Source organism: Centruroides sculpturatus, unplaced genomic scaffold, assembly GCF_000671375.1.
Source record: "Centruroides sculpturatus isolate CEXI.00-Female unplaced genomic scaffold, Cexi_2.0 scaffold432, whole genome shotgun sequence".
In the NCBI taxonomy this organism is placed as follows: domain Eukaryota; kingdom Metazoa; phylum Arthropoda; class Arachnida; order Scorpiones; family Buthidae; genus Centruroides; species Centruroides sculpturatus.
In genome coordinates this window covers 144394-165404 of record NW_019384724.1, presented here as the reverse complement: position 1 = coordinate 165404, position 21011 = coordinate 144394, and the positions used below count along the sequence as shown (strand labels likewise).

Genomic DNA, 21011 nt, shown 5'->3' with positions numbered 1-21011 from the left:
TATTTGGGTGTCTTCTTGTCTTTTCTTTAAGGTTAACTTTGAAATGATTTTCCGATTGTAGTACATACATTTGCTATTTGTGGTGAAAATTTGTTAGCAGTAGAACACTGATTCAAACACAGTGTAAATGTCTGTATAATATAAGTAGCTTTGTTTATATTTATAGACGTTTAAACTATAGCGTGTGTTACGCTATTGTTTAAACGTGCTTAAAATCGAAAAACACTGTTTTTGTTTTTTATCGAAGCTTTGCCGACGATTGACATCACACCATCGTTGTTCTATAAGCTTGAATTTAATGGAAGTGGAAGGACGAGTCTTGGGATGGTGATGACACAGATGAAAGATAGATATAATCATGGCAGAGAAATGATTTATTTTTTATAGAAGTAAACCCTTTTCCTCTAAACTTCTTATGCTTGACAGCTATTTTTAAAGCTCAATTTAAACTTTTAAGGTGTGTTATTTTTTTAATTATTTATAATTATCCATTCTGCAAAAGAAAGAAACGGGTATTGAGAAAATAAAACTAGTATTTACTATGAAAATATTCGTATTGTCTTAATTTAATCTGAATTAAGTAAGATATATATAAATTTCTAATGTAAAAATAATTTAAATAAACCAGCAACGAGTTAAATAACTTTCCCGGCAACATTTAAAACTGCGTGTGTGGCGTCATCCGTTAAAATTAATAAATAAAAATACATTCTGACAGTTTATGAGTTAATTATACTTTCTATTTGCAAAATTTCCTCAACCTAAACGCAAAATGTTAAAAAAAAATCGCTTTTTAAGAATTTGCGGGATTTCCCGGGTTAAAAACAAACGTGATCTCGTTAGCTAAATCATAAATGCTACGATTAAATCCATCGTCCTCTACGGATATCCAGAGTAAGAGTTAAGCTCAGCCCACAGAGTAAGAAGCGAATGTGTTACTTTCCTTCTTCTCAGATGTTGTTTTATATAAAGATTTTGTAGGCTCTTTTTCTCCGACTAGACATGTGTTTATGATCGCTATGCGACGGACGAGCCAGCCGTATCCGAACGGCCTATACGCGCACGCGGGAAATAACGCCTTCCGGGAAAACTTTTATGGGGAACTGGCCTCCTATTCAGTCATTAATGGCAAGGAAAAAACTTCAAGCAGCCAGCCTGTCCGATCGTGGCCCGAACCCACGACAAACTTTCCTGTGTTTAGGGTCTGGTCACCACCGCTATGAGCAACAACGGGGACCAAAGCGAATGTTTTTCGGAATTACTTAATTTAAATGTATAATAATTAATCTCGACAACAAGACGTCGGAATTCAGTCTATATTCCAATATCACAAAATATTTTATCCATACAAATTGAAAAATGGAAAATATTTTGGTGAAATTCTTTTTATTTTCCAGGTAAATTATATATATATTTACGTTGCATTGAGTAATTACAAATTAACCGAATAAACAAATTTTATTAATGGAAATTAAGAAAAACCCAATATATAAAATCTGCTCGGACTGAGTGCATATTAATGTTATAAACTTTTTGAAATGAATTAATATTTTTAAATTTTACGAAATTTTCGGTTATTCGAATTTATGTTAAATTTATTTTTCGATCCAGACGAACTCTTCATTGTCGACGCGATAGTCTTCGAGATTATGAAACGGTATGTTTACAGTAAGTGGGAAGGATCAAAAAGTTTTAAGTTTTATGGAAATTTCTTGGGCGAATTCATTAACTGGAATGTCAACTGATTCCGAATTGACCAAACCTTCCAATGGTAAGTTACGATATCGTAAAATATCTCGTAAGTAATAAGATAAAAGGTAATTGTGGTAGGCCGACGAAGTGGACAAAATGGCGACCATTTGGCGCCGTCGAGTCGATCGTCTGTTTTAAATATTTCTGATTCGAAACTTGTAAGAGGTTAATTGAAGTTCTCACGGCGGAATTAACTTAAATACAACGAAATTTATTAAATATAATTTTTGCTAATTTTTATGAAACGTGTATTAATGCTATTATTATGTTAACGTTTTATGATTAAGTTTAAGCACACACTTACGAAAGTCGTTGTAATATATTTACATATATTTACTATTGAATGAGAAAAAGTAGGCTATATTGACAAGGTTTATAATAAAATTTATTATTATTTTATATAAGTTATAAAACATTTTATATATAGGACGTTAAGCATATGGTTATTACGTTAGCTATATCCAATCCGTGTAATTTATAAATTAAATTATATGGAATTCTACAATTTGTAATAGTTTTGACAGAATTCATTTTTAACATTATTTCAATGAAAGATTATTTTTAGAACTTTAGACCCACAAATTTTTAAAAAATAAAGAAATTAGAAAATTTTGAATTTTAAATATTAGATGGTGCTACTCTTTTCGAAATTGACAGTTAGATCGCGTCGAAGTCGGACGAGTGCAGCTTTGCATTAGAAAAATGCTGTTTTTATTTTACTGAATAAATTGAAAATTGTTTTCTGATGAGCTAATAAATCTTACAGAAAGAAATCGAAGGAAGCGTGTTATTTGGGTGTCTTCTTGCTGTTCGTTTTAGCTCCGTCTTCGGATCAGTAACATGATTTTCAGTCTTGATGTAAGGAAATAACCTCGTTGAGGATCTCACTAGAAAGAAAACAGGAAGAATTTTTACAAAGCAGAAGAGGATAATAATACATTTTTCGGGTAACATTTGGTGATGTATCGAATATCCTTATTGTCTGTGGATTGTGGTAACAAGTATTGTAGTATTTTACTTGTCTTTCTTGACTGAAATATATTAAATTTGTAAGTAGATTTCTAGTTTCTTCCTAATATGTTTATTTTAAAGCAACTTTCAAAAAACGGTTGAGTTTTTTATAACTTTTATTTCTGCAATAAAAGCTGTAAAATGTGAAAACCGAAAGGTAAGTCGATTCGGAGAAAGAGCCTACACGGCTAATATCTCCATATAAACCGTGAGGAAAAGAAGAAGAACCGAGACGTAGTTTCTTATTCGTAAAATACATTTATACCTGATTTTCTTGTTTTAAAAATCGTAGGTAAATCTACTATAAATTTATTTCAAACATAAATCTACTATTTTTGGATTAAAATATTTATTTCCATTCGTTTCATTTTCAGGTTTAAACCCAGCTGTAATTCTATTGCGAGAAATATCCAAGGAAGAATTTTTAAAATTATTAGTTTAATGTTGAAATAATTAAATTTCACTTAGAAAATAATATATGACGTAATTTTCGTATTCGATATCATTCGTGTCTTTTTGTTACAGATTCATTACTCACCATTCAAGAGCATTTATGTGTACTAAATAAAGAATTCTTTCCGGGAAAACAAGAGTTGAACGATACGTTTAACTTCTGTTGTTAACGGAACACTAAAATTGAAGCTAGTGTTATGAAATAATACAAGAATATATCAACAAAAAAAAACGTCTTTCGTGCAAGTGAAGAAAAAGACAAAAATCGACGATGATTTAAAATTATATATATAATGGTTTTTTCGCAAATACACTCCGTTTATATTGTTTTCAGAAGAAAAATGTATAAATGACTTTGTAATATTGTTAATGCGCGTTGATAATACGTGTGAATTGTTAGTGTTTTTGATATCGTGGTATCCTTCGTGTAGGTTTATCCTTTAAATATTACTTAAAGAAATTGGAAAAAGGAAAAATTCTGTCTCTATCTGCATCCAAAGCTTTAACAATACATTCAAAATAGTCTTTTTAAATTTATCTATTTACGGTTTGATGATAATTTGTACAGTTTTAATCTGTCTAGAAATTGGTTTTAATGTTTTAATTTTATATCACAGGCTTAAACATTCAGAAGTCAAGGAATGGAAAGTACGAATGTGATAGTTGCGAGAAAAAGTTCGTTTCGGAAAGGGGGTTAAAATTTCATCGAAGAATTCATACTGGAGAAGGGCTCTTGTCTTGCCAATACTGCAATCGTCAGTTTACCCAATCGGGTCATCTACTTGACCACGTCAAGACTCACACCGGAGAGAAACTCTTTGCCTGTGATCATTGCAAACAACGCTTTACCCAAAAATCAAATCTGATTGCACATCTCCGAACTCACACAGGGGAGAGGCCTTTCTTTTGTGAACATTGCAAACGAACTTTTAAACAAAAACAACATATGATAAATCATACTCGTCTTCACACCGGAGAAAAGCCATTCTCGTGTAATTATTGCTCAGAAAAATTCTATTCTAGATCGACTTTGACTCGTCATGTATTTATACGTCACAAGAATAAGAATTTTAAATAATGATGACTTTTATGAAGCAAAATGCCAAAAAACAAAAATGGGTCGAAATGGTTGATTCATCGCATTTGTTTAAAAAATCATTTTAATACTCCTATTTAGAATTTACTGAACACAAAAAGAAGAAATTAAAGTCGTGTTTTTCTTGGTTTGTAATGTTTACATTTTTTATAAACGTTTTGATTTTGTGGGCAAAACAAAAAATATTTTGTCGAATTATTTTTAAATAAATGGAACTTTAATTAACATAAAAAATGTACCTGTGTGATTTACTTAGCGCCGTATAATCATTTCTATCGATCACGAATACGAATACAATACCTCGTATTTCGAACTGTGAATTTGACAAAACTTCACTCGGAGTTCCATCTGCACGCTCAACAAAAAAAATCCGCTGGTAGCGTAAACACATTTTGTCTACCCGAGTACTTTCTCATTCTTGTATGTTTTTAGTGCGTTGTTCGCTCTATTCTTGGTGCGCAACTATTCTTCCTCTACAGCTTTTGGGCGCCCCTTACGTTCTATATCTCCAAGTTTAAAATAACCTATCAAACAATACGATTTCATATTAGTAATGATATGACGAATGTTAACTAAATTAAGCTTTTACGTTACGTAGCGACTTCTACTAAAACCATGCAAACTTATATATTCGGCTCAATATAACCTTAATCTTAAAACCATGCCATCCGAGATGTGTGTGTGGAAATAACAACGTCTAAGAGCAAAGTTGTCGTGTGGACGATCGAGATGAAAAAAGAATTTATCCGCAGTACACGTGAGGCTGATCTGGCAGCCATGTTTAGGATGCCGAAATGGAATATGTGCGACAGGTAGTTATAATAATCATTTTATTATACGATATTTATGTACTTGGCTTATTGTCTTCGTATTTCCTTCTATTCTTAGGGCATTTAATTGTGTTATTCTACCTTAAACATACGTATATCTGCCGTTTTAAGTTAATCGAAATGGGTATCGTTTAGAGTCTGGAAATAAATTAATTCGCTTTCCGTTGGTTTTAATAAAAAAATGGATTCGCTTGGTGATGGTTCGAATGGTTATCTGGTTATCTGGAATTAATTAAATTCTAAGTACGAGGCTCACTGTATTTGTTTAACGCTGTTAGAATCAGCGTGTTCGGAAATATAAGAGAAGTAATCTTGTTTACTCATGGCAATCCACTATTGTCATTAATTGTATCAACAGATCCGAAACTAATTACAATTACTAAATTCTGTTGTAGATGTTACTTGTTTCGCAAAAAGCCTTGAAAACCTTATTTACAGTAGAAAATTCTCCCCGTATTTTGTTCGTCATTTTACGAATGATTGTTTACCGACGGTTAAACAAAATGTTTAATTAATTAAACTAAATTGCACGTGTAAATCTCATTAATTTTATACGTGAAACAATGAGACAGCTGCCTATTAGAATTCGAGAACACCAAGCAGCAATTAGACTAAACTTTAGGCAGTCTTTATGGTTTATAATTTGTTATTGATAAAAATAACTTTTAAATTTCTCATAACATGGGAAAGAAGTGTATTTACGGGGATTTACACAATATTTAGTAATTATACATGCAAATAATACTATTAATGGTTAATTTATGGTGTACGAATGGAACACTTGTAATTTGTTTTATTCTTTTCACGTCTAAGAAATAATTTAGTTGTAAGTTTATATTATTGTTGAATTTTTATTAATCGTAAGCTTTCAATTGTATACTTTTTAGTCTTTTTAGCGTGAAGAGTGGTGAAGCATTCTATAAAAAGTCACCATTGCTTAATATAGAAAAATATATTAGTTTGATTTTTTCTGAGTATTTTTGGTGTAAGTTCATTGTCTCTGATATGAAGCAGATAAAGGGCAGAGCTGTGGAGTCGCGTAAAAATCTACCGACTCCGACTCCGACCAGGGGCGGATTTGTTACCGAAAGAAACCCGGAAATTCTGATGTTATCACGTGACCTCAGAATAAAAGATTCAATAAATAGAGTTCTAATAAAGATAGGGCGTAAAAACTTTTCATTTCAAAGCTAAAAGACTTCTCTAAGTAATATATAAATATGTATTCGATAATTTTTACTTTTCCGGCTGTTATATATAACAGAAGAAAAGTGTAGCGCTCGCTCAAAAAATGACCCCTTCCAAATTTTTACATTTTTGAACTCAGGACACCTTGAAATTTCGAGATATGCAAAAGATTCGAGATTTTTTCTATATGTATGGATGTTAGACTGTGTGGGGGCATGATTCCGTTCACCCTGTTTGAAGCCTAATAATTTCTGTGGTCAGAGTGGTCAGAATCGGAGTTAAATGGTTTAACACAGGAGTTAGTTATTAATCGTCAAAGTGGTTGAATTAAATCGTGTCCCCATATACATTCTATCATCATAGGCGAGAACATCTTAATGGGTTTTACTGTACTATTATAAAATGGCTAAAAAGCTTACTTTGAGGGTAGAAACGAGTTTTATTTTATTTGTTTTTTAATTTTGAATGCTAATAACGAGTAAAATATTCATTGAGAGATACGACACATGACCACTTTTGTCTTGACCCTGTCGACCTTTAATTAAGAACCAAAATTTAATATTATTAATGCCCCTTTATACGCAAGCTACAGTGCCACATTTCGTTTCTTAAACTTTACCCATTCTGAGATATTGTTTAATATCTCAGAACAGAAAATAAAGAAATTAAACAAATTAGATGCTAACACACACACGCTTACGAATTTTTTCCCTTTACTGACTTTTTTGAGGGATTTGCAAAAAAAACTTGGAGGGTCAAATTTGACACTATTCCAATACTTTTCTATTTTATATACATAACAAGTTGGTAAGTAAAAAGGAGTCGGAGTCGGCGGATTTTTTGACTCCTACTCCGACTCCACATNCAAATTTGACACTATTCCAATACTTTTCTATTTTATATACATAACAAGTTGGTAAGTAAAAAGGAGTCGGAGTCGGCGGATTTTTTGACTCCGACTCCGACTCCACATCCTTGATAAAGGAGAAAAACCGAAATCAACATTTTTAGTTTTTGAAAATTTTTAAATTTGAAATTTAAGTTAATAACAATATAAAAACGATATTTTATAATAAAATCTGACAACAGCCGGGAAAGTTACGCAGCTCGTTGCGGGAATATGAAATTAATTTCATCACAAATTGGCACTGGTTTCAATTGGGGTTAATTTGGCCTCAGTTTTGGTCACCATACGTCGAAATTGTGCGAAACAATAGAGAAATATTGTTTATTAGTTCCTTTTACAGAATACGGTATAAATTGACATGGGACTTGGGTTTTCCTCGGAGATTAAGAAAAGAGCAGCCTAGATGAACAAGAAGGCACCTGCCCTAAAGTACGGGCGCTCATGCTTATTAAGAGATTATACTCTCAACAGACTGATATCAATAAAATTATGTTAAAAATGTTACAAGATGATGATAAGCCGTGCGAGAAAATGACCTCAAGGAATCGAAATAATACTAAGTTATATAAACAGAATTCATTGACGAAAGAAAAGTATCACTAATTTTATTATATATACGTTTAATTAAGTTGGAAGGTCGGAAATCGCAATAAAAAACGTAATTTTTTAAAAATNAATTAAGTAAGATATATATAAATTTCTAATGTAAAAATAATTTAAATAAACCAGCAACGAGTTAAATAACTTTCCCGGCAACATTTAAAACTGCGTGTGTGGCGTCATCCGTTAAAATTAATAAATAAAAATACATTCTGACAGTTTATGAGTTAATTATACTTTCTATTTGCAAAATTTCCTCAACCTAAACGCAAAATGTTAAAAAAAAATCGCTTTTTAAGAATTTGCGGGATTTCCCGGGTTAAAAACAAACGTGATCTCGTTAGCTAAATCATAAATGCTACGATTAAATCCATCGTCCTCTACGGATATCCAGAGTAAGAGTTAAGCTCAGCCCACAGAGTAAGAAGCGAATGTGTTACTTTCCTTCTTCTCAGATGTTGTTTTATATAAAGATTTTGTAGGCTCTTTTTCTCCGACTAGACATGTGTTTATGATCGCTATGCGACGGACGAGCCAGCCGTATCCGAACGGCCTATACGCGCACGCGGGAAATAACGCCTTCCGGGAAAACTTTTATGGGGAACTGGCCTCCTATTCAGTCATTAATGGCAAGGAAAAAACTTCAAGCAGCCAGCCTGTCCGATCGTGGCCCGAACCCACGACAAACTTTCCTGTGTTTAGGGTCTGGTCACCACCGCTATGAGCAACAACGGGGACCAAAGCGAATGTTTTTCGGAATTACTTAATTTAAATGTATAATAATTAATCTCGACAACAAGACGTCGGAATTCAGTCTATATTCCAATATCACAAAATATTTTATCCATACAAATTGAAAAATGGAAAATATTTTGGTGAAATTCTTTTTATTTTCCAGGTAAATTATATATATATTTACGTTGCATTGAGTAATTACAAATTAACCGAATAAACAAATTTTATTAATGGAAATTAAGAAAAACCCAATATATAAAATCTGCTCGGACTGAGTGCATATTAATGTTATAAACTTTTTGAAATGAATTAATATTTTTAAATTTTACGAAATTTTCGGTTATTCGAATTTATGTTAAATTTATTTTTCGATCCAGACGAACTCTTCATTGTCGACGCGATAGTCTTCGAGATTATGAAACGGTATGTTTACAGTAAGTGGGAAGGATCAAAAAGTTTTAAGTTTTATGGAAATTTCTTGGGCGAATTCATTAACTGGAATGTCAACTGATTCCGAATTGACCAAACCTTCCAATGGTAAGTTACGATATCGTAAAATATCTCGTAAGTAATAAGATAAAAGGTAATTGTGGTAGGCCGACGAAGTGGACAAAATGGCGACCATTTGGCGCCGTCGAGTCGATCGTCTGTTTTAAATATTTCTGATTCGAAACTTGTAAGAGGTTAATTGAAGTTCTCACGGCGGAATTAACTTAAATACAACGAAATTTATTAAATATAATTTTTGCTAATTTTTATGAAACGTGTATTAATGCTATTATTATGTTAACGTTTTATGATTAAGTTTAAGCACACACTTACGAAAGTCGTTGTAATATATTTACATATATTTACTATTGAATGAGAAAAAGTAGGCTATATTGACAAGGTTTATAATAAAATTTATTATTATTTTATATAAGTTATAAAACATTTTATATATAGGACGTTAAGCATATGGTTATTACGTTAGCTATATCCAATCCGTGTAATTTATAAATTAAATTATATGGAATTCTACAATTTGTAATAGTTTTGACAGAATTCATTTTTAACATTATTTCAATGAAAGATTATTTTTAGAACTTTAGACCCACAAATTTTTAAAAAATAAAGAAATTAGAAAATTTTGAATTTTAAATATTAGATGGTGCTACTCTTTTCGAAATTGACAGTTAGATCGCGTCGAAGTCGGACGAGTGCAGCTTTGCATTAGAAAAATGCTGTTTTTATTTTACTGAATAAATTGAAAATTGTTTTCTGATGAGCTAATAAATCTTACAGAAAGAAATCGAAGGAAGCGTGTTATTTGGGTGTCTTCTTGCTGTTCGTTTTAGCTCCGTCTTCGGATCAGTAACATGATTTTCAGTCTTGATGTAAGGAAATAACCTCGTTGAGGATCTCACTAGAAAGAAAACAGGAAGAATTTTTACAAAGCAGAAGAGGATAATAATACATTTTTCGGGTAACATTTGGTGATGTATCGAATATCCTTATTGTCTGTGGATTGTGGTAACAAGTATTGTAGTATTTTACTTGTCTTTCTTGACTGAAATATATTAAATTTGTAAGTAGATTTCTAGTTTCTTCCTAATATGTTTATTTTAAAGCAACTTTCAAAAAACGGTTGAGTTTTTTATAACTTTTATTTCTGCAATAAAAGCTGTAAAATGTGAAAACCGAAAGGTAAGTCGATTCGGAGAAAGAGCCTACACGGCTAATATCTCCATATAAACCGTGAGGAAAAGAAGAAGAACCGAGACGTAGTTTCTTATTCGTAAAATACATTTATACCTGATTTTCTTGTTTTAAAAATCGTAGGTAAATCTACTATAAATTTATTTCAAACATAAATCTACTATTTTTGGATTAAAATATTTATTTCCATTCGTTTCATTTTCAGGTTTAAACCCAGCTGTAATTCTATTGCGAGAAATATCCAAGGAAGAATTTTTAAAATTATTAGTTTAATGTTGAAATAATTAAATTTGACTTAGAAAATAATATATGACGTAATTTTCGTATTCGATATCATTCGTGTCTTTTTGTTACAGATTCATTACTCACCATTCAAGAGCATTTATGTGTACTAAATAAAGAATTCTTTCCGGGAAAACAAGAGTTGAACGATACGTTTAACTTCTGTTGTTAACGGAACACTAAAATTGAAGCTAGTGTTATGAAATAATACAAGAATATATCAACAAAAAAAAACGTCTTTCGTGCAAGTGAAGAAAAAGACAAAAATCGACGATGATTTAAAATTTTATATATAATGGTTTTCTTTTTCGCAAATACACTCCGTTTATATTGTTTTCAGAAGAAAAATGTATAAATGACTTTGTAATATTGTTAATGCGCGTTGATAATACGTGTGAATTGTTAGTGTTTTTGATATCGTGGTATCCTTCGTGTAGGTTTATCCTTTAAATATTACTTAAAGAAATTGGAAAAAGGAAAAATTCTGTCTCTATCTGCATCCAAAGCTTTAACAATACATTCAAAATAGTCTTTTTAAATTTATCTATTTACGGTTTGATGATAATTTGTACAGTTTTAATCTGTCTAGAAATTGGTTTTAATGTTTTAATTTTATATCACAGGCTTAAACATTCAGAAGTCAAGGAATGGAAAGTACGAATGTGATAGTTGCGAGAAAAAGTTCGTTTCGGAAAGGGGGTTAAAATTTCATCGAAGAATTCATACTGGAGAAGGGCTCTTGTCTTGCCAATACTGCAATCGTCAGTTTACCCAATCGTGTCATCTACTTGACCACGTCAAGACTCACACCAGAGAGAAACTCTTTGCCTGTGATCATTGCAAACAACGCTTTACCCAAAAATCAAATCTGATTGCACATCTCCGAACTCACACAGGGGAGAGGCCTTTCTTTTGTGAACATTGCAAACGAACTTTTAAACAAAAACAACATATGATAAATCATACTCGTCTTCACACCGGAGAAAAGCCATTCTCGTGTAATTATTGCTCAGAAAAATTCTATTCTAGATCGACTTTGACTCGTCATGTATTTATACGTCACAAGAATAAGAATTTTAAATAATGATGACTTTTATGAAGCAAAATGCCAAAAAACAAAAATGGGTCGAAATGGTTGATTCATCGCATTTGTTTAAAAAATCATTTTAATACTCCTATTTAGAATTTACTGAACACAAAAAGAAGAAATTAAAGTTGTGTTTTTCTTGGTTTGTAATGTTTACATTTTTTATAAACGTTTTGATTTTGTGGGCAAAACAAAAAATATTTTGTCGAATTATTTTTAAATAAATGGAACTTTAATTAACATAAAAAATGTACCTGTGTGATTTACTTAGCGCCGTATAATCATTTCTATCGATCACGAATACGAATACAATACCTCGTATTTCGAACTGTGAATTTGACAAAACTTCACTCGGAGTTCCATCTGCACGCTCAACAAAAAAAATCCGCTGGTAGCGTAAACACATTTTGTCTACCCGAGTACTTTCTCATTCTTGTATGTTTTTAGTGCGTTGTTCGCTCTATTCTTGGTGCGCAACTATTCTTCCTCTACAGCTTTTGGGCGCCCCTTACGTTCTATATCTCCAAGTTTAAAATAACCTATCAAACAATACGATTTCATATTAGTAATGATATGACGAATGTTAACTAAATTAAGCTTTTACGTTACGTAGCGACTTCTACTAAAACCATGCAAACTTATATATTCGGCTCAATATAACCTTAATCTTAAAACCATGCCATCCGAGATGTGTGTGTGGAAATAACAACGTCTAAGAGCAAAGTTGTCGTGTGGACGATCGAGATGAAAAAAGAATTTATCCGCAGTACACGTGAGGCTGATCTGGCAGCCATGTTTAGGATGCCGAAATGGAATATGTGCGACAGGTAGTTATAATAATCATTTTATTATACGATATTTATGTACTTGGCTTATTGTCTTCGTATTTCCTTCTATTCTTAGGGCATTTAATTGTGTTATTCTACCTTAAACATACGTATATCTGCCGTTTTAAGTTAATCGAAATGGGTATCGTTTAGAGTCTGGAAATAAATTAATTCGCTTTCCGTTGGTTTTAATAAAAAAATGGATTCGCTTGGTGATGGTTCGAATGGTTATCTGGTTATCTGGAATTAATTAAATTCTAAGTACGAGGCTCACTGTATTTGTTTAACGCTGTTAGAATCAGCGTGTTCGGAAATATAAGAGAAGTAATCTTGTTTACTCATGGCAATCCACTATTGTCATTAATTGTATCAACAGATCCGAAACTAATTACTATTACTAAATTCTGTTGTAGATGTTACTTGTTTCGCAAAAAGCCTTGAAAACCTTATTTACAGTAGAAAATTCTCCCCGTATTTTGTTCGTGATTTTACGTATGATTGTTTACCGACGGTTAAACAAAATGTTTAATTAATTAAACTAAATTGCACGTGTAAATCTCATTAATTTTATACGTGAAACAATGAGACAGCTGCCTATTAGAATTCGAGAACACCAAGCAGCAATTAGACTAAACTTTAGGCAGTCTTTATGGTTTATAATTTGTTATTGATAAAAATAACTTTTAAATTTCTCATAACATGGGAAAGAAGTGTCTTTACGGGGATTTACACAATATTTAGTAATTATACATGCAAATAATACTATTAATGGTTAATTTATGGTGTACGAATGGAACACTTGTAATTTGTTTTATTCTTTTCACGTCTAAGAAATAATTTAGTTGTAAGTTTATATTATTGTTGAATTTTTATTAATCGTAAGCTTTCAATTGTATACTTTTTAGTCTTTTTAGCGTGAAGAGTGGTGAAGCATTCTATAAAAAGTCACCATTGCTTAATATAGAAAAATATATTAGTTTGATTTTTTCTGAGTATTTTTGGTGTAAGTTCATTGTCTCTGATATGAAGCAGATAAAGGGCAGGGCTGTGGAGTCGCGTAAAAATCTACCGACTCCGACTCCGACCAGGGGCGGATTTGTTACCGAAAGAAACCCGGAAATTCTGATGTTATCACGTGACCTCAGAATAAAAGATTCAATAAATAGAGTTCTAATAAAGATAGGGCGTAAAAACTTTTTATTTCAAAGCTAAAAGACTTCTCTAAGTAATATATAAATATGTATTCGATAATTTTTACTTTTCCGGCTGTTATATATAACAGAAGAAAAGTGTAGCGCTCGCTCAAAAAATGACCCCTTCCAAATTTTTACATTTTTGAACTCAGGACACCTTGAAATTTCGAGATATGCAAAAGATTCGAGATTTTTTCTATATGTATGGATGTTAGACTGTGTGGGGGCATGATTCCGTTCACCCTGTTTGAAGCCTAATAATTTCTGTGGTCAGAGTGGTCAGAATCGGAGTTAAATGGTTTAACACAGGAGTTAGTTATTAATCGTCAAAGTGGTTGAATTAAATCGTGTCCCCATATACATTCTATCATCATAGGCGAGAACATCTTAATGGGTTTTACTGTACTATTATAAAATGGCTAAAAAGCTTACTTTGAGGGTAGAAACGAGTTTTATTTTATTTGTTTTTTAATTTTGAATGCTAATAACGAGTAAAATATTCATTGAGAGATACGACACATGACCACTTTTGTCTTGACCCTGTCGACCTTTAATTAAGAACCAAAATTTAATATTATTAATGCCCCTTTATACGCAAGCTACAGTGCCACATTTCGTTTCTTAAACTTTACCCATTCTGAGATATTGTTTAATATCTCAGAACAGAAAATAAAGAAATTAAACAAATTAGATGCTAACACACACACGCTTACGAATTTTTTCCCTTTACTGACTTTTTTGAGGGATTTGCAAAAAAAACTTGGAGGGTCAAATTTGACACTATTCCAATACTTTTCTATTTTATATACATAACAAGTTGGTAAGTAAAAAGGAGTCGGAGTCGGCGGATTTTTTGACTCCTACTCCGACTCCACATCCTTGATAAAGGAGAAAAACCGAAATCAACATTTTTAGTTTTTGAAAATTTTTAAATTTGAAATTTAAGTTAATAACAATATAAAAACGATATTTTATAATAAAATCTGACAACAGCCGGGAAAGTTACGCAGCTCGTTGCGGGAATATGAAATTAATTTCATCACAAATTGGCACTGGTTTCAATTGGGGTTAATTTGGCCTCAGTTTTGGTCACCATACGTCGAAATTGTGCGAAACAATAGAGAAATATTGTTTATTAGTTCCTTTTACAGAATACGGTATAAATTGACATGGGACTTGGGGTTTCCTCGGAGATTAAGAAAAGAGCAGCCTAGATGAACAAGAAGGCACCTGCCCTAAAGTACGGGCGCTCATGCTTATTAAGAGATTATACTCTCAACAGACTGATATCAATAAAATTATGTTAAAAATGTTACAAGATGATGATAAGCCGTGCGAGAAAATGACCTCAAGGAATCGAAATAATACTAAGTTATATAAACAGAATTCATTGACGAAAGAAAAGTATCACTAATTTTATTATATATACGTTTAATTAAGTTGGAAGGTCGGAAATCGCAATAAAAAACGTAATTTTTTAAAAATATTAAAAAATATATGGCCAGCTAGTATTCCCCTTACTATAAACCCTTCGCTTCCCGAGACTTCTATGAGAATGTCCCGGGAAATCCAACACCAGCTGTTCTCAAGGTCATCCAGCTGTAAACACACTGACTCATCCGTGTCAAATTTCCCTGAAAGGCAAGACAATGGAAAATAAAGTTTGAAGCTTTTGCTTCAAAATTAACGCATTTCTTTCGTTTTTTTTCAGTTTTAAGTATTTTTTATGTGTAATTACATTAACATTAAAAATTAGAAAGTACCAAGGGAGTTAAAATTGTAGTGCTACTGGGCCCTCATAAAGAGGAGAAGTATAGAGAGTAAAAATTTTCGACACATTGAGGAATTGATATTCCAAATTCTAAGTGGCTTAATTTGATTAAATGGTGAAAATATGCAGGCAAAAATTGTCATTTGTGTAATGCATAGAATTTACATAATATTGAAATGGTCAGTGTTTTTATTTTTATTTAATTTATCAAAGGTAAGGCTTCAAGTGCAATTTACCTCTATCAAAAAATCGAGAGAGAAAACAAAGAAAGAAATAGTTGAACCCCGTTTATACGTTTCTCGGTTGTAAATATTTTCTTTTACATTTCAATAAGACCTTTCACGTATACATTTTTTAATGCCTAAAACACTTCTTATTCATGCGTTATCTACTTTGAAATGGAAAAGTTGGAAACAATATTTAAAAATCCAGCATCGAGTTGCTTAACTTTCCCAGCAACAACATTTTAAACTGCGTGTGGCTCTATCTGTTATAATATTTAAAAAACTAAGCGTTTTTTTAAAAAATAAAAAAATATAATTTTGAGGGAAAAGATAAGTTTTATAAAAACTATATTGTAAATGCTAACGAGCAAATATTGATATTTTCACAATGTCGGGCTGCAATTTTCAATTATAATTTTATATTATTTAATTTAAAAAATACGCTCTTCACCTCAAATTAGTAGTGTCTTGCCCCTGTACATCATACTTTTCCTGTTAGCAATAGAGTCTTGCCGGTTATCTAACTCGTTTCAGGTGGAACTATTCGAATTCAAACAATATGATTCCGGTTTGCATCGGAAGTTTATGTATACTAAATCGGGGCTTCCTTTGCCTTCCCTTTCCATAGCTGGTCGTGTATCTAACTCTGTTCTCGAGTTTAAGGAAAGACGGACGGACAACAGTAGAAATTTATAGGTCTACAATTTTTTTCGAATAGCAACCGAACAGTCCTGCTAATAAATAAGGGTCCATTTACACAACAGTGGCGTGCCAGCACAGTGAACGCTTGGTGAGAGTGACGTCGAACACGGCAAAGTGATGAGTATTTACACACAACAGTGACCTGACCGTGTAGTATTTGTTTCGTACTTTCCATAAATAGTCATGGAGTTTTCTGAAGAAGAATTGGTCATTATAACTATATGTTTGATGAAGAAGAAAAAGAAATCCAATTAAAATCCTTATTAAAACAAATTATTTTTTAGAATTGGCAAACTTTGTTCACATGTGGGTATTTCAACCTCTTTTATGATTGTGCAGGAAGGAAGACCAATTTTTGTTTTCTATTCCTATAACAAATTTTTATGTATTTTGAAGGTACATGTACAGCATGCTGTATTCCAGATGGTGCAGAGTAAGCACAATAGTCTTTTGATGAGGGAAAGAGAAAGGAAACATTCAAGAATGCATTAAACAGCACATTGGTAAACTATGATGTACTATAACATGTTCTGATATTCTCCAAGTTCAAGGTGGAGTGACCAATGCNTACCACCAGTCTTCAATTCCTTTCCTATTTCATTTCAAATATTCATTTTGCACCCTATATCCATGTATTTCGAGTGAGATAAATCAAATAGAACAGGGTGTTCATGACGAACATTTCAATTAAATGTTCGTCATCCATTGGAAAACAAAATTTACCGTCAGTGAAAATATCGTTTCTGTCAAATGTACTTTCATGATACTGTCGCGCCACTGTCACTGTACAGCACTGTGACGGGCGAGTCTGGACACGGTGGTTTAAAACTAGGTCAAGGATTTCTCACAGGCAAAAATTCACTTCACTGTGCCGGAACGTCATTGTTGTGTGTAAATGAACCTTAAATTTCCCTGCAAAATCTCAGGAACTTTCGAAAGAAAAGCATAGGAATTATTAAGCTTCAAATTGGTGAATAAAATCGTGTTGTCCCCAGAAAACACCCTCTCGAATATTTTTTCGTTTTTTCGACGTTTCAAGATCTCTGAGTTCAAAAAATGAATCTTAGGAGGTCATTTTTTAACCGATCACCGTACTTTTCTTTTGTTATATATTAAAAGGACAGAGAAAGTAAAGAAGCGAAAAAAAATTTACGTATTATTATAAAGTTAGACCATACAGAAAACAAATCGCCAGTAAATACAAAAAATCTAACAACGAGTTGTATAACTTTGTCGGCAAAAATAGACATTCTGTTAAAAAGTTGTCCTAAGGTTGAGAGGATGTTGTGTCCAGCTTACCAGAGAACTGGTGAGCAGGACAGAACTTCAAAAGAAAGCTAAATTTTGCAAACAAAACAGAAAGATTGTGTACATCCGAATCAGAGTATTTACTGTAATACGCATATTAAGATACTCATTAAATTAAACCAGTGTTTTTCAACCTTCTTGAATACGCGACCCCTTTACAAGTTAAAATATTCTGGCGACCCCCCACGGCCATATTAAAACTATGTCAGTGATTTTAAAAACTACGTATTTAATTTTCTTTCTGTTGAGATTTAAATATCGATAAAAAAACAAATTTTACTGTAAAATAAACAGGCACAGCCTTCTCACTGAAATTATAATTTTTTTATTGTAGAGTAGGACCTACAAACACTTGTCTTTTTCTTTTACCCGCGACCCCCATGTATGGCTTTGCGACCCATTTGGGGTCGCGACCCACAGGTTGAAAAACACTGTAATAAACTAATTGTAATCAAAACTCCAATTATTGTTACTGTTATATTCAAATAAACAGTTACAATTAAGCTTTAGCTTCGTGCAATCGACTTATAGATAAGATATATATTGAGCAATCGTTATGCTTAAAACGTTAATCTTATCATTTTCATATTATTAATAATATAGACGAGTTTAGGTTACTACAATAATTTAATTATACAGTGGGTGATCGGTTAACGAACAGATCGGATAACGAACAAATCGGATAACGAACACTTTCGCGAAAGATTTTTATGATCGGACAACGAACACATGTTTGGATAACGAACACTTCACTGAACAAACACAAGAAGAAGCGCGTAAATAACGAATACCGATTGGTCTTCCTTTGTCTCAGGCAACAATTCGAAACTCTTCGGAGCGCGGGAGACGTCCACAACGACGTTCTACCCAGTATATACTGATCGAATAGTATTCCCCCGAACTTTGAAACTCTCCCTTGTAATTCCAGCCTTTTATATTTATGACAGAAACAATTCTTTTACGTTTTCTTCTGAAAATACGATTTTATGCCGATATCTGCCATTAAAGATCTTTTGAAGAAGTGGGAGAATGTCAGAACAACGGTCTTAAAATGGCATCCAAACCAGGTTGAGGTTAATAGGCCTATAGATCTCTACAATTACAATGCTATTAATTACTTCTGAAAAATCATGAAGAAGACAGAAAAGCAATCGACATTGGACAGATTCTTTAACCTCCACAAACGGAAAAACACCACTAATAAAAATGCAAGCCCGTGTATATATGTATTTTTATTATTACATGTGAATAAACGTAGTAAGAAAGTATATATATTTTTATTTTTGGGGGGTCTTCAGAACGAATTAATCAAATTCCCATAGAAACCTATGGTAAATCGATAATCGGTTAACGAACAATTAGGATAGCGAACAAAGTCTTGGAACGGATTATGTTCGTTAACTGATCACCCACTGTAATAATAATTAATTTGTGGTTGCAATAAGCACATTCTATTACATTCGAGGAACGTTATTGTTTACTGATAATAGGCGAATACTCTATATTATTATATTATAAAACTAAGTCATCTTTGTATCGCATTATATATATAACATGTGTTTCATTAATCTGTAATTCGTATAAACAGATTTTAGCTGATTTCGATTGCATTAGTAGATTAAAATTACATTTACTTTAATCATTTAAGTGAAGGAAATATTACATTTCTGTGTCCAAAACGATAAATTGTCCAACATTATTGTCGTAGAATTTAATGCAGTCGATACTTTCAGTAATTAATATTCGATTGTGCAACAAAGAAAGTGTTAGAAAGATCAATAATAAACACTCTAAACACTAAACGTAAATCTAGCGTTGTGCAGGTTTATATGTCTGGTTGTCTGTTTTGATTCGTTTTGTAAATACAGAACGGAATAATCACCAAACGAATCAATAGCAGGAAACAACTTTACGTAGTATAAAGTATTTCAAACAGCACAGATAGCTTAAAGTCTTCTCGATTAAATCACACAATCAAATCATTGCATCAAATCTCTGCATTAACTACAACATCGAAGAACAATGAACAATAACGACAAAGATGTTGATAATTGTCCAACGCGTTTATTCAGTCCACTATTTTCTGCTATAAAAGTGTTTGCCATTGATTTCGTTTCTCCTTGCGAATGCATCAACGACCGTGAACAATATTCTTCGTCGAAATATTTTAAAGTATACACGAACACAGTCGAAGTACTTCTTTGGCTGAAACCATGCGAATTTCTTATACAGATTTTCAAATCAGATTTGTTCTGCATACGAGTAATCAAAATTTATAAAGAGCACTCGCTTTATGCTTCTATCATCCTTCTGTTTGTTTCTATTTACGTCGCTCTGCAGTTCAGCATCATCAAGAGAAACAAATTCAAAGCGCATTACAACAGATATTGTTACGACGTAGATCGAAAAATTGCAAATGGCATGGAAAAGTACCTCGTCGCATACTTAGCGGGTGTCTTCTCGGTCTTCGTGTTGATCGTTTTCACTACGACGTTGATATTTTATAATGAGATAAAGAGACAAAAGAAAAGCGATTTCGAAGCTGTGTCTTGTTCATTTTTCCAAACAATGTGGCTTCTGTATTTAGTCGCACACATTGTATGCGTTGTAGTCAGTTTTGGGCTGATTGGAGTTGTCTTCTTAAAGCGAGCTGAAAATTTATCCAAAGAATTAAAGAAGACAAAAATTGGAATGCCCGACTTAAAAAATCGATTGCAAATCATTATGGAAAAACATACAGAATTACGGGAAGAATACGAAAATATTAACGAATCATTTTATTGGCTAATTCCTCTGATATACATGCATTTTCTGTATCTCTCGTGCTCTCTGACGTATGCGGCTATATTTGTTCACATGGATCCAAATGTTCGAACCATGACAGTATCATTTGCTGCGTTTGTTGATTTTGGAATCATTTCTGTATGCTGGATGGTAACTTCTTGTGTAATGTCGGTGAGTATTAAGAGCCTGTTTTTTATGAAATTGTTATTAAGATTCGTGAATAAGTTAATTTTACTCGAATTTTAATTCTTTATGAAGTTAATATAATTTCATAAAGAATTAATAGTTAATATATGTTATTTACTTCAAAACGACTTTATTTACGAGAAATTTGCCGTTGATATTGTTACGAGCTGTGGGGCTCGGAATATAAATTCAGAACACAGTTTACCGAAACTAATACTTTTTACATACACTAACAACAAAAACGTTATATGACTCGCTAAAAAAAACATCTATAACATTTTTTTTTCTTCGAATTAGTATTATTTTTTTTAGAATTATTCTGTTTTTTTCGCCACTCTCCACACTAGTCTCCTCCGGAGATGGCGCGGCAATATTAT

At 32.3% G+C, this 21011-nt stretch overlaps 1 protein-coding gene and 2 long non-coding RNA genes across 3 annotated transcripts; all 3 read left to right on the top strand.

Annotated features, from left to right (window-relative positions):
* The first annotated feature begins 1638 nt into the window (after positions 1-1638).
* Positions 1639-3332, top strand: LOC111628089. Its single transcript, XR_002757118.1, has 3 exons — positions 1639-1771; positions 2519-3055; positions 3138-3332. It is a non-coding gene; the product is annotated as an uncharacterized LOC111628089 (long non-coding RNA).
* Positions 3333-3531: 199 nt separating this feature from the next.
* Positions 3532-4408, top strand: LOC111628087 (gastrula zinc finger protein XlCGF57.1-like). The gene is made up of 2 exons (XM_023371810.1): positions 3532-3643; positions 3834-4408. The coding sequence occupies exons 1-2, from the start codon at positions 3586-3588 to the stop codon at positions 4292-4294; spliced, it is 519 nt and encodes a 172-aa protein (XP_023227578.1). The 5' UTR covers positions 3532-3585; the 3' UTR covers positions 4295-4408.
* Positions 4409-8976: 4568 nt separating this feature from the next.
* LOC111628088 lies at positions 8977-11303 on the top strand. The gene is made up of 3 exons (XR_002757117.1): positions 8977-9109; positions 9857-10393; positions 10476-11303. It is a non-coding gene; the product is annotated as an uncharacterized LOC111628088 (long non-coding RNA).
* Positions 11304-21011: the final 9708 nt, after the last annotated feature.